The sequence below is a fragment of the Leucoraja erinacea genome, chromosome 33, assembly GCF_028641065.1.
Source record: "Leucoraja erinacea ecotype New England chromosome 33, Leri_hhj_1, whole genome shotgun sequence".
Taxonomy (NCBI): domain Eukaryota; kingdom Metazoa; phylum Chordata; class Chondrichthyes; order Rajiformes; family Rajidae; genus Leucoraja; species Leucoraja erinaceus.
The window spans coordinates 4,622,502-4,635,294 of NC_073409.1; the positions used below are offsets into that span (position 1 = coordinate 4,622,502).

Here is a 12,793-nt window from a genome sequence, read left to right on the forward strand (position 1 = left end):
GTGTACTTTGGGCTGTAAAACCTGAGGGCATTTAGGGACGCTTTTCTCCTTGAAAGAATGGCTCACTTCGGCCAAGAAATTTTAAGAAATGAATGAGTCTCATCCATGAGGAATGGGTGGCATGCATTACACTTACGATTCCTTTTCTCCAACTGAAACAAACACACAGTAAATGATCAGCTGGAATTCTGACAGACAATATTTAAGTCAGCGATGTTATTAAACGGATACAGCAAAAGATATTCAGAACATCATTGACAAGTATGCTTGAATTCAGAGGCCAACCGGGATAGCACGCAAGATGACATCAGGTTCACGGCGTGTTCAATTTTTTGTCACCTGCCAAGTCCAGCATGTAAAAAAAGACACAAAGTGTTGGAGTAATTCAACAGGTCAGACAGCATTGGGGAGATAATGGGTTGGTGACGGTTTGAGTCGGGACACTAATTCAGACTCTGAAGAAGTCTGTAGAGGGTCCCGACCCGAAATGTCACCTATCATGTTCTCCAAAGATGCTGCCCAAACCGCTGAATTACTCCAACACTTTGTGTCATTTTTTTTAAACAGATGCAGTTCCTTATGTCTACAAGTCCACAATGTACCTGAATAACAGTGTATTCTATAGTGTAGGAAGGAACTGCAGATGCTGGTTTAAACTGTAGACACAAAAAGCTGGAGTAATTCAGCAGGACAGGCAGCATCTTTGGAGAGAAGGAATGGGTGACGTTTCAGGTCCAGACCCTTGTTCAGACGGGTCTGGAGAAGGGGCCCCACCAGGATTGTCATTATCCTTTCCCTCCACAGATGCTGCCAGACTCGCTGAGTTTTGCTGAAGATTCCAGCATCTGCAGTTCCTCGTGTCTTGCTTTTATAGTATTCTTTTGGTACAGGTTTATTTGCAACCTGCCAGAAAAGTATTTAACGAGAGATCACTCTCAGCTTATTCGGGACTCACATGAGTCTTTACTCAACTGCAACCAAAAAGAGCAATGCCACAGAAATATAATTGACAAAAGGGTGGCACCGTGGTGCAGTGGTTAGAGCTGCTGCCTCACAGAGACAGACACCCGGGTTCAAGCCTACACGGGCGCTGGCTGTGTAGAGTTGGTCCGTTCTCCCTCCGGCTGCATGGGTTTCCTCTGGGTGCTCAGGTTTCCTCCCACATCCCAAAGACGTGTGGATTTGTAGGTTAATTGGTCTCTGTAAATTGCAAGTGGTGTGCAGGGAGTGGATGATGAAGTGGGATAGAGATAGAGATAGAGATATGCCATTTATTGTCACTATACATGTACAGTGAAACTGAAAGCTGCTCGTACTCAGTGCATACATACAATTTAGCACAAAAAACAAGAAACAGAAAAAAACAAAAAAACAGAAGGGAGATGGGGGGGGGGGGGGGGATAGGTGCACAAATTCTGCGGCGCTACATACATATATACATATATACAGATGGAAGTCCGTGTTGGGCGGTGTAGTCAGTGCATGTGTGAATTTGAATTTATAGTAGATATAATTCTCGGAAAGCAACTATTCCTGAGTCTGTTTGTCCTGGATTTGATGCACCTATAGCGCCTTCCAGAGGGCAGCAGGTCGAACAGTCCAAACGCAGGATGGGAGCTGCGTCCATAGACATAGATAACATAGAACTAGCATGAATGGGTGATTGATGGTCAGCATGGACTTGGTGGGCTGAATTGCATGTTTTCATCCTGCATCTCTAAACTAAAAGTTAAGGTTAAGTAAAAGTTAAAATGGTGACAATCTGAAACAAAAGGAGAGGGGAGACTCACTGGACAAAATAAAACTGGCTTGCTATACCAAAATTGGTATTATTGATTTATTAATGTCATGTGTAGAAATATGGTACATAGATAGGAAAGGTTGAGAGGGATATGGGCTAAACGCGGGCAGTTGAGACCACCGTAAATGGGGCATCTTGGTCAGCATGTGCATGTTGTGCCTGTGCCGTTTGACTTAAGAACTCTATGCATACTGAGCTATAATGGATAACTTTGTGTGCTATTCAGGTAAGCCCAAGGGTGGTATGGTGGCGCAGTGGTAGAGTTGCTGCCTTACAAAGCTTGCGGCGCTGGAGATCCGGCTATCCCGACTATGGGTGCTGTCTGTACGTTCTCCCCGTGACCGCGTGGGTTTTCTCCGAGATCTTCGGTTTCCTTCCACACTTCAAAGACGTATCTAGGTGTGTAGGTTAATTGGCTTGGTATAAGTGTAAATTGTCCCTAGTGTGTGTAGGGCAGTTTTAGTGTGTGGGTATCGCTGGTCGGTTGGACTCGTTGGGCCGAAGGGCCTATTTCCACGCTGTATCTCTAAACTAAAGTCATAGCATGGAGATGAGGTTGAAAGCGACTCATAATCATGGAGGCTGATGAAAAAAAAAAAGCTTAAAATTTAGAAAAGCGCACTTAACCTGGTGGTCTCATCAGTAAATTGTTCCATGTTTTGCTTCAAATAGTTGGTGGTCACATTTATTTGGTCAGAAACAGACTTTTGTCCAACTATTTATTCCATGATACCACACTGGTCTCATCTCATCAATAGACTGTTCCATACTTTAAATAAAAATGTGATTTGAACTATTCTTTGGAGAAAAGTGTGAGAGAAAAAGTGGATACAGAACTATATACTTAACAAAGTCAAAGTATCCTTTATTGTCATTCAAACCTTTCGGTCTGAACGAAATTTTGTTGCCTTGCAGTCATACATATAGTAAAATAACAAAACACACAATAAACACAAATTTAACATCCACCACAGTGAGTCCACCAGCCACCTCCTCACTGTGATGGAAGGCAAAAGTCTTAAGTTTTTGTCTCTTCCCTCCTTGTTCTACCTCTGCGCTGAGGCAATCCAGGCCTCCGATGTTGTGACCCCACTGGGTGATGGTAAGTCCCGCGGCTCAACCGTGCTTCGCGAACGGGCCGGTTCAAACTCCGCGGCCCGAGGCGGTCGAAGCTGCGCTCTCCAGTCCAGCGGACGAAGCTGTTGCCGCGGGAGCTCTGGAAAAACAGGTCACCAACCTGTGACCTGCGAGCTCCCGACGATGTCGTCCACTGGGCCCGCGGCCGAACCTCTGAAGTCGTGTCGCCGCTGCCGGAACACCGCCTCAGCCCCGAGTCGGCCAGCCGTGCGTTGGTAAACCCTGGCTGGCTCTGCCTCCGGAATCTCGAAGAACAATGACTCCTTCGTATTTTGAAGAAAAGTAAATTTATTCTGCTCTGATTGAGAAATGCCCAGGTTAGTTTGTAATCCTCCCTTAAAACCAATCCTAAATCCGTTCTTACACTGCACATAATAAACCCAGGAGTAAGCAGATGCAGTTTAATCCTGCTTCAAAATCTGTGCATTTCGGTCATTATTTTTTTTCAACTGCAGCTAACAATCACCACTCGTGATTTATTTTACACACTCTCTTCAGGAGTGAAACGTTTTATGCTTTCTATTGATACAATGGACACAATCAGTTTAATTTGTCTACACGAGGGATCAAAGCCAACAAGCAATAGTCTGAACAGTTTTATAACACCCCGAGAGTGTCATTCCGACCTCCAATTCCACATGATTTTAATGAACAAGTAGCAACTGGCACACGACCCCATTACTACACTTCAGCAACCTTGCAAAATGCTAACTGTTCCTGTAAAACGGCGATACTCAAAACCAAAACTTGAATAGTTGACAATTTATTTGTTAATTGTAATTTTTGGAACTGGTTATTCAACCAGAAATAAATAATACTATTTATAACTGACCTTCCAACCTGAATCGTTGCAGAATTATTACATTCGTCCCCCAGGTTACAGCTATTTGTGTTTCCATATAGACTGTGTCATAGAAATACTAACAACCACACCCCCCCCCTCCCCACCACCCATCCAATGCAGTGGTAGTTGGTTACAATTTGCTTGTAACTATTTCACTATGTATTTAATTTGAGAATAAAATTGCAGATTATCAGCAAATCAAAAGTAATCTCTAGGTTTTGAGAACGAAAGAAAGCGCAAAGTATTATGTCCATCCAAATTCTGCAATTAAACACTTCACACAAACTTTGCTATGGTCTTGAAGTAATTAAACCAAAATGGGTTTCACTTGATAGTTTCAGATTTTCCCTGGTGCTTGCGTTATTGATCAGTTTACGGGTAGCAGATTCTCAAACCATCTTGATTTTTAACTGAGACAGTAATTTTCATTAAAATTAAGATTTCACATTACTTGGTGGAATCGTTTTTAGTACAAATTGAAAGGGATCACAAAGTTTTCTCAAAACTTGGCACAATTTTTGAAAATCATAAAGGTCTCACTGAGGAGCTGTGCAAGTCAGAGGGAGTTTCCACCTTCAAATGTCTCTTCCAAGTGCTGGCACGGATTCATTGATCATCATGAGATATATCAGCTGAGCAAGTCAAAAAGCTGTAGACATTTGATAGAACAACAGTATGCTACAAAGCTGATTTTTGTCCTCCTGTGAAAACAGATAATTCATAACAGCATTCAGCAGATATATTTTGATGTATCAATTGAGGTTTAATGTTCTCATTTATGAGAACAGCTATGGTTACCATCCAAGATTGTTTTTACTTAAAAAAAAAAGTCGACACGGTGACACAGCGGTAGAATTGATGCCTTACAGCGCCGGACACCCGGGTTCAAACCTGACTACGGGTGCTGTCTGTACGAAGTTTGTACGTTCTCCCTGTGACCCATGTGGGTTTTCTCCGCAATCACCAGTTACCTCCCACACTCCAAAGACATACAGGTTGATAGGTTAATTGGCTTGGTATAATTGTAAATTGTCCCTAGTGCGTTATAGGTTAGCATTAGTGTGCAAGGATCGCTGGTCGGCCCGAACTCGGTGGGCTGAAGGGCCTGTTTCCAAGTTGTAGTTCTAAACTAAACTAAATTGCTCCTCATATTATCCTAGTGAGGCTTTATTTACAGAAGTTACATTTTTGACCATTTTTTTCCTACCAAATATAAATCATCACGACATTTCAAAATTATTATGAGAAGTTTTGCATTCAATAATATTTAACAGGGCTGTATTTTCCCAACAAATAAATAGAAATGGGGAATAAATGTCAAGCCTGGCATTAAAATTTATCTTTCAGTCTGCAAACTTGGTATCTTAGAAGTTAATAGACACAAAATGCTGGAGTAACTCGGCAGGTCAGGCAGCATCTCTACAGAAAATGGATAGGTTTTGGGCCGGGACCCATCTTCAGACAAAATGGATTTTACACCTAATTAAAGCAACAAAAAAATAAAGTATTCCTCAGTAGCAAGAATGTGTAAAATTTGATGCAGTAACATTTCTGCCATCTATATGAAAATATTCAATTGTTTTGGCCTTTGTTTTAATCTAAATACACCAGCTTCTCAATCAAAGCCTGTGCTTCCCCTTTAGGTGATGATGAGATAATCGCTGTTAGGATAAACAATGGATATCTGGATACAGAAAAAAATAGTCGATATTTACCCATTATACAAGGCAGCCATCGGAGTCTCCATCAGAGGATAACACTTTGGGTAGACAATGGTAAACATTGGCCTGCTGCAGTGATGGCAATGTCCCAGTGGGTAGAATAGTAACTTGTACAGATTTCTTGGTAATGAGATTGGGGACAAGAGATCCAGACCTTCAGAAAGATATAACACTGTCAGTTTCTATGCAGTTATCTTCCTATTTAATGCAGTTTAATCTTAGTAAAGCTTCACAACAGCTGTACAAACATTAGGGTTTTAAACATTAAGTCACAGATAGCAATGTTACTGGAAGATAACCAATATTGGTACTAAAAAACATTGTGATTTTCTATGCATTTGTTCTCTCTTGAACAGATGTGACCATAGCACAAACAACTCTACTAGATCAGAGGATAAGTAGAATACCTGCTCCCTGACATTAAAACAATATTGGGCTAATCAGATGCCATTTATTGCAGTTCTTCCCTCCAATTTTCTTTTCCCATTGTGGCAAAGGATTTAATATCTGAGTCTATCCTTAATAAAAATAGGGACAAGAAATGCTATGCATGGGGATCTGTATCCTGATATCCAACCACTCCGTAACTCATTCTCAAATTAAAAAGCAAGGACACTGAGCATTTTTTCTGATATTCAGCTGTTGGATGAAAGTGCGTTAAAATGTGCCAAATCACTATGTACTCAAAGGTTGTTAAAAAACAACATATATGCATTTTCCTTCTACCTTGACTTACTCTTAAGCAATAAATAATCTATTTGAAGTTATGTATTTATAGCAGTCAATTTGAAAATTGAAATTGCATTAGGTACCTTTTACACCGCACCAACCAATGAATACAACCAACCAAGTCACTGCTTATAGGTAACAAAAATGTTCATGAATAAAATATGATCCTCTTCCTCTACAGCTTGAATAAAATCTGTAGCCCATTTCAACATTTTCCGCATGTCTTTTGATTAGAAACTTAACATCAACTTGAACAGAACCACCTCGTTGATTGGCAATTGGTACCCATTTTCCGCCCTAAATATTCACTCCCTCAATCACTGGATTAGCCTGGCTGCACTATACAGCATCAAGTGGTAGAAACAAGAGAGGTCTGAAGAAGGATCCCGATCTGAAACAAGGATCCATGTCCTCCAGGGATGCTCCCTGACTGGCTGAGTTAATCCAGCATTTTATGTATATCATCGAAATGCATTGCAGTTATCAACCGAGGAAACTCCTGCAGAGGCTCCCAAACGCACAACATCTGCCAACAGAGGACAAGAATAGTAGTGGCATGGGAACAGCATCACCTATCAGTGCCCTCCAAGTCACTCACCATCCTGTTTTATTTAAACTCTTTATCATAAGATATAAATCCTGGAACTCCCAGCACCAGTCACACAAAGGATGGCTCACCATTAACTTTTCAAGAGCAAAACTTCAATTATTCAAGAGGGAGTTAGATATAGCTCTTAGATCTAACGGAATCAAGTGATATGGGGAGAAAGCAGGAACGGGGTACTGATTCTGAATGATTAGTCATGATCATATTGAATGGCAGTGTTGGCTCAAAGGGCTGAATGGCCTACTCCTGCACCTATTTTCCATGTTTCTAAACCCTTTAGACAATAATGCTGGCTTTGCCATCAGCACCACATCTTGTTAATGAATAAATAAATGCGCTGCTCATACACAGTAATCGACAAATCAATGTGACAGACAATGTATGGATTGCATATGCATAGAATGATTAGTGTATTAAATATATATCTAATCGGTAACAATTCATTCCAATCCATCACATTTCATTTGTCACATAATTTAATGCAAACTTCTGCTTCCCACGCAAAATGAGTAAGGGCATAGAGAAACTCTTGCATAAATATCGAATAATATAACTACATCTAGATTTTTGCAAATCTTACAAAATGAACGCTTCTAATATCCAATTGTAAAATCAATTAACCTTTCAATTAATCCATAACAATTATTCATCATGGCCTAATGCCTTAACTGGAAACCCCCCCACAATTTAACAATTTAATTTCCATCTTTTATGATTTGGCAACAGTGCCCTTGGAAAGAAGTGCATCGTGACTTGCCACAAGTAATCATAGAGATATGATATGTACTTGGGTATGTACTTGGCAATTTAACACATTTCAGACATCATTTATACATAGTAGATAGACACAAAATGCTGGAGTAACTCAGTGGATCAGGCAGCATCTCTGGAGAAAAGGAATAGGCGATGTTTCAGGTCGGTATCCTTCTTCAGTCTGAAGAAGCGTTCCGACCCAAAAGTGTCTGAAGAAGGGTTCCAACCTGAAACGTCGCCTATTATTTTTCTCCATAGATGCTGTCTGAACTAGATGCTAGGTTACTCCAGCACTTGTGCATATCTTTGGTATAAACCAGCATCTGCAGTTCCATCCTACATCACTTGTAAAGAGTCAGATGTCTGCAACACCAAATACCTGCAATTCCAATTTTAAACCTTCTACCCATTTGGCCAAAAAGCAAATGTGACCAACATCAGTCAAGTATATTAACTGAACTTGTATCGCTATCGCAAAGTTTCTTCCAGTTATTTTTTTTTGGACACAACAATTGAAATGTTTTTCCTCCCCATCCAATATGTGCTATGTGTTTTACCCTCTGATCGATCATCTGTTGCAGCACAAGATGCAATCTTGCTGAATATTTAAAAGACAACTAAAAATCACAGGGTGAGTGCTTGAAGGAACACAACATCAGACCTGAAGAAGGGTCTCGACATGAAACGTCGCCTATTCCTTCTCTCCATAGATGCTGCCTCACCCGCTGAGTTTCTCCAGCATTTGTCTACCTTCCATACAGAGCAGGTCAGGGTGTGGTCAGGATCGAACTGGGGTATGTGGCGCTGTAAGGCAGCAACTCTACCGCAACCTCACCGTGCCAACCCAATAATGTCATTGTGGAGCTGAGACAAATCAACTATTACCCGATGGAAATGCTGAGCAACTTTGAAAGCACAAATGACCTCCCATCTAAACTACTTGTCTTCTGCCAAAACGGATGAAATGGTTTCCATCCTTATAATAATGCGTTTTTAATATTAAAACTATAAAAGCAGCCATGAATTCAGTCTCAGACACACTCAGTATAAGGGAATACTGATTACACATGCCTTTCTCAGATATTCTGAAAAACCTATAGATAGTTCTCATGACCATTTCCTGGAGGGTTGGCACAGGGTCGTTTTCTGTTCCTATTCGAAGGATTTCATCCGGCAGAGGGATGGACATCTGCCTATAAGTGAACAAGAGCTTCACTTCTTCATCATGTGTTGAGGATCCACAACTGTGATAAAATAGGAAATAAAAAATGCATCCATAAGTCAAAGTTATGTTTGAGTCACCTTTGTTTTTTGAAGCTTCTGTAATCTTGGATCAGTCCTGGACCTCCTTCATTGTTGTGGAGGAACGGCATTTCATATGTATGGAGAGAAGGCAGGTACAGGATACTGAGTTGGATGATCAGCCATGATTATATTGAATGGCATTGCAGGCTCGAAGGGCCGAATGGCCTACTTCTGCACCTATTTTCTATGTTTCTATGTACTTGGGTAGTGTGCAACCCAGCAGTATAAATATTGAATTCTCCATTTTTAATCAACATTCCCACACCCCCTCTCTTTTTCCTTTGCCCCCTCACCTACCCTGTTGTGCATTATTGCCCCCATTATGCAGCCCCAATTTCCCCAAACCCTTGCCCCCCACTCCCTTCCAGTTATATCCCTCTAGCCTTTGTCACTTACTCCACCCATTTGCCAATCCAATCCATCCACCTATATCCACCATCACTTGCTAGACTATGTCCTGTCCCATTTATACCTCTGCATTATGGAGTGAAGACTTTTCTAATACCTATACTGCATTTCCCAATATCTTGTGCATCACATATTGATTTTTGCTATGTTTTATTTGACAGCAGTCCAATTTTATCTCCATTACGATTTACGTCCCTTACCTTTGAGCAATTCCAGCTATTTTCTACACTGACCAACACATTTTCTGTGGGATTTTGTACTGGGACTGGCTGAAGATTGAGAATAAAAAACAATGCGTGTTACAGGCAACCTAAGGCTTATGTGAGTTAAAAGACGAGTCTGCACCACCTTTAAGCAGTTTGAAGAACTGTTATAAGTGAGAGGAAGTCTGAATCAGGAACGTACAGCGAGAATATTTTATTCAATGTCAGATTACAGATGAAAAGAGAAGACTGACATGATTATGGGGAGGCAAAAACAAAAGTTCAAAAGTTTTGATTTAAGCAATTTCATTTTTTTTTAATCTCCAGTCATAATTAACATTTTTGAACAAATTTTGAAAGCTAATTTTAATCCTAGAAGGTCAATTGGCAAAAACTTTAGATTTACTCTACAATGGACAAGATCCAATGTTTTTAATGGTAGGCCTAGAATCATACAGCGTGGAAACAGGCCCTTCGGCCCAATTTTGTACATGCCGGCCAAGATCATAAGGTATAGTAGAATTAGGCCATTTGGCCCATTAAGTCTACGCCATTCAATCGTGGCTGATCTATCTCTCCATCCTAACCCCATTCTCTTGCCTTCTCCCCATAACCTCCGACATCTGTACTAGTCAAGATGATGCCCCAACCACACTAGTCTCACCCTCCTACATTTGGCCCATATCCCTCTAAACCTTTCCTATCCATGTACCTGTCCAAATGTCTTGTGTATCTTGCAAGTACAGCAACTTCACAATGGTATGTATTTCACTGCCATGGAGAGAAGGGGAGAGAAGAGGAGAGAGGGCGAGATGAGGGGAGGAGAAGGGGGGGGGGAGACACTTTTAAGAAGCCAGACAACTTATAATAAAGTTTAGCAGGCATTTTACATTACCGGTCGGTTTTCCTTGGTCCTGAAAACTCCAAATGAGCCAATTAACATGCCCAGTCAGCGAAGGAGATTGCCCACGGCTGCCCTCAACTGCGTATAACTACATAGTGACCCCACTCCACTGCACTATGAGTTCAAAAGAACCATTCCGACCAATTTTTACTCACAGAAAAATTTTCAACATGCTGAAAAGTTTTCCTCGACCAAACTGAGGCCGCGAGTAAGCGGGAACTTCCCTTGAGCATGAAGGAGAGTTCCAGTGACCTCATAGGACCTCCTAGGACGACGTGTCGACCATGCTGCGAGTTTGAGACGAGGGCAAACTCTTCGAAACTCGCGAATTAGGTTGCCGCAATGGGACAGACCCTTTACTTTCCAAGTTAATCTGCTCGAATATGTTTTACACACTTCATAGCATTAAAGTTTGTTCAATATAGATTAATAATTTATTATGAAAAAATATATATTCTCACCCACTATGTCCAACAACCTTGGTATAGAGATAAGAAGGTAGTCCATATAGTTGAAAGTTGTTGTCTACATATACATACTGCAGTTCTGCATATCGCCCCAGATCTTAATGAAACAAATAAAATAGACAAGCATATGGTCAAACACAAAGGAATCAAATAAATGTATTCAATCATTAAATTCCTATAGTAAACCTGAATTAAAATGATTATTGGTAGCTTAAATCAAATTGATTGAATTGAATTGATTGAAAGATACAGCTGGAAACAGGCCCTCCAGCATACCAACGACCATCCAACCAGCGATCACTCATTCACACTAGTTCTTTATCCTACTTTTGTATCCAATGCCTACACATGAGGGACAATTTACAGAGGCCAATTGGTTTACAAACTCACAAGTTTTGAGGGTGTGGGAGGAAACAGGACTACCTGGAGGAAACCCACATGGTCACAGGAGAGCATACAAACTCCATGCACTTAGCACCCAAGGTCAGGATGAAAGCCTGGTCTCTGGTGCTGTGAGAAAGCAGCTCAACCAGCTGTGCCAGAGATACCTTGTTTGGGAACTTGCTGAAAGAATCTTTCCAATTGAATTGCCTACTGGTGAAATGGTTACTCTTTTGAAAGTACTGAAGCCAACTTCAAAGACTTGATACTCTTCATAGAGAGTCACACAGCACAGAAACACGCTTTTCAGCCATTTTCATCTTGATAAACTACTATCCACGCTAATAAGTTTCCTGCATTTGCCACATATTAGCATATTGATAGAAAACGATTGTTGATAAATAGCTATTTTTTATTTGATATGCATAACACCACCCTTCTGACTATAAATAAACTATTGTGTCTAACTATTAACATCAAAACTGGTATTTTTAGGTTAGTGCAGGGAATTAGAGGGAGGGAAAAGATCAGTCAAGATTATATTGAATGGAAGAGTAGACATTAGGGAGTAAACATTATTTCATAATATCAGAGAATAAAATTGGACCAAAGTGCTTCACTAATATCTTGTCAAAACCAAATATTAAATAGCAATTTGAGTCGCAATACGGATGAAAGATTCTACATACATTATGATGGCATCAAAATGAAAAATTAACACCAGTTCAACGTGTGATGTAAATTACATGCTGTTTGACGGTTCCCAAGGACTAATATGCGATAGTCTGTTCTGAATAAAGGGCAAAATGTGTCAAGCAGCATCTGTGGAGAAACGTTGACTGTTCATTTTTCTCCACAGATGCAGCCTGGCCCGTTGAGTTCCTCCAGCTGCTCTCCTTTTTATGCACAGATTCCAGCACCTGCAATCTCGCGCGCCTCAACTTTGTAGAAACTATTAGATGTCTAAAACAAAAAGAAAAATCACAAAATAATAGTGGCTCTCAGCGAATGCTTTATTTTAGATATTATTAAAATGTGAATTAAATTAATTCAATGTAATATGGGGGTCGTCTGGATTCTTATCTTGTACACATCCGGAAAGAAACATTGTGATAACATTACTGACCACACTTCATTAGTAGCGTTAGAAAATGAATTGTAATTGCTCCAGTATTGTAGGATCCAGTTAATGACAGCAAAACTAAAGGGAGAGAGAAGACCATTTTTCATTTACAGGAACAAAATGATCATGGTACACGATGTTCACTTAGAGATGAGATCTTCCACATTCATTGGCAAATTCCCCAAACAAGAGGATAGTGATAGTAAAACACACTAACGTATGGTATGGTAGGGGAGAAACAATTGATCCAGAAGACCTGTTCAATGAATTGAATAAGATGAGTGATCTTATTTATACTATGGATTGACAATAGACACTTGGTGCAGGAGTAGGCCATTCAGCCCTTCGAGCCAACACTGCCTGAAATTGTCTGAAGCAATCGCTCAAGAATCTCAAGCGGATGCTATTCA

The 12,793-nt window shown here is 40.5% G+C and overlaps 1 protein-coding gene across 2 annotated transcripts in view; it reads right to left on the reverse strand.

Moving 5' to 3' along the window:
• Positions 1-2,649: 2,649 nt before the first annotated feature.
• The window catches only part of lrrc28 (leucine rich repeat containing 28), a 31,911-nt gene continuing 21,767 nt past the window's right edge, over positions 2,650-12,793 (reverse strand). Inside the window, exons 7-10 of one of the 2 annotated variants that reach the window (XM_055661054.1) lie at positions 10,874-10,976; positions 8,707-8,836; positions 5,498-5,657; positions 2,650-4,483 (exon numbers count right to left, since the gene is read on the reverse strand). In XM_055661054.1, coding sequence (XP_055517029.1) covers positions 5,529-5,657; positions 8,707-8,836; positions 10,874-10,976 — 362 coding nt within the window. In that variant the 3' untranslated portion in view covers positions 2,650-4,483; positions 5,498-5,528. Of the gene's footprint in view, positions 4,484-5,497; positions 5,658-8,663; positions 8,837-10,873; positions 10,977-12,793 lie in introns of both variants that reach the window. The other variant, XM_055661053.1, reaches the window with a different exon arrangement.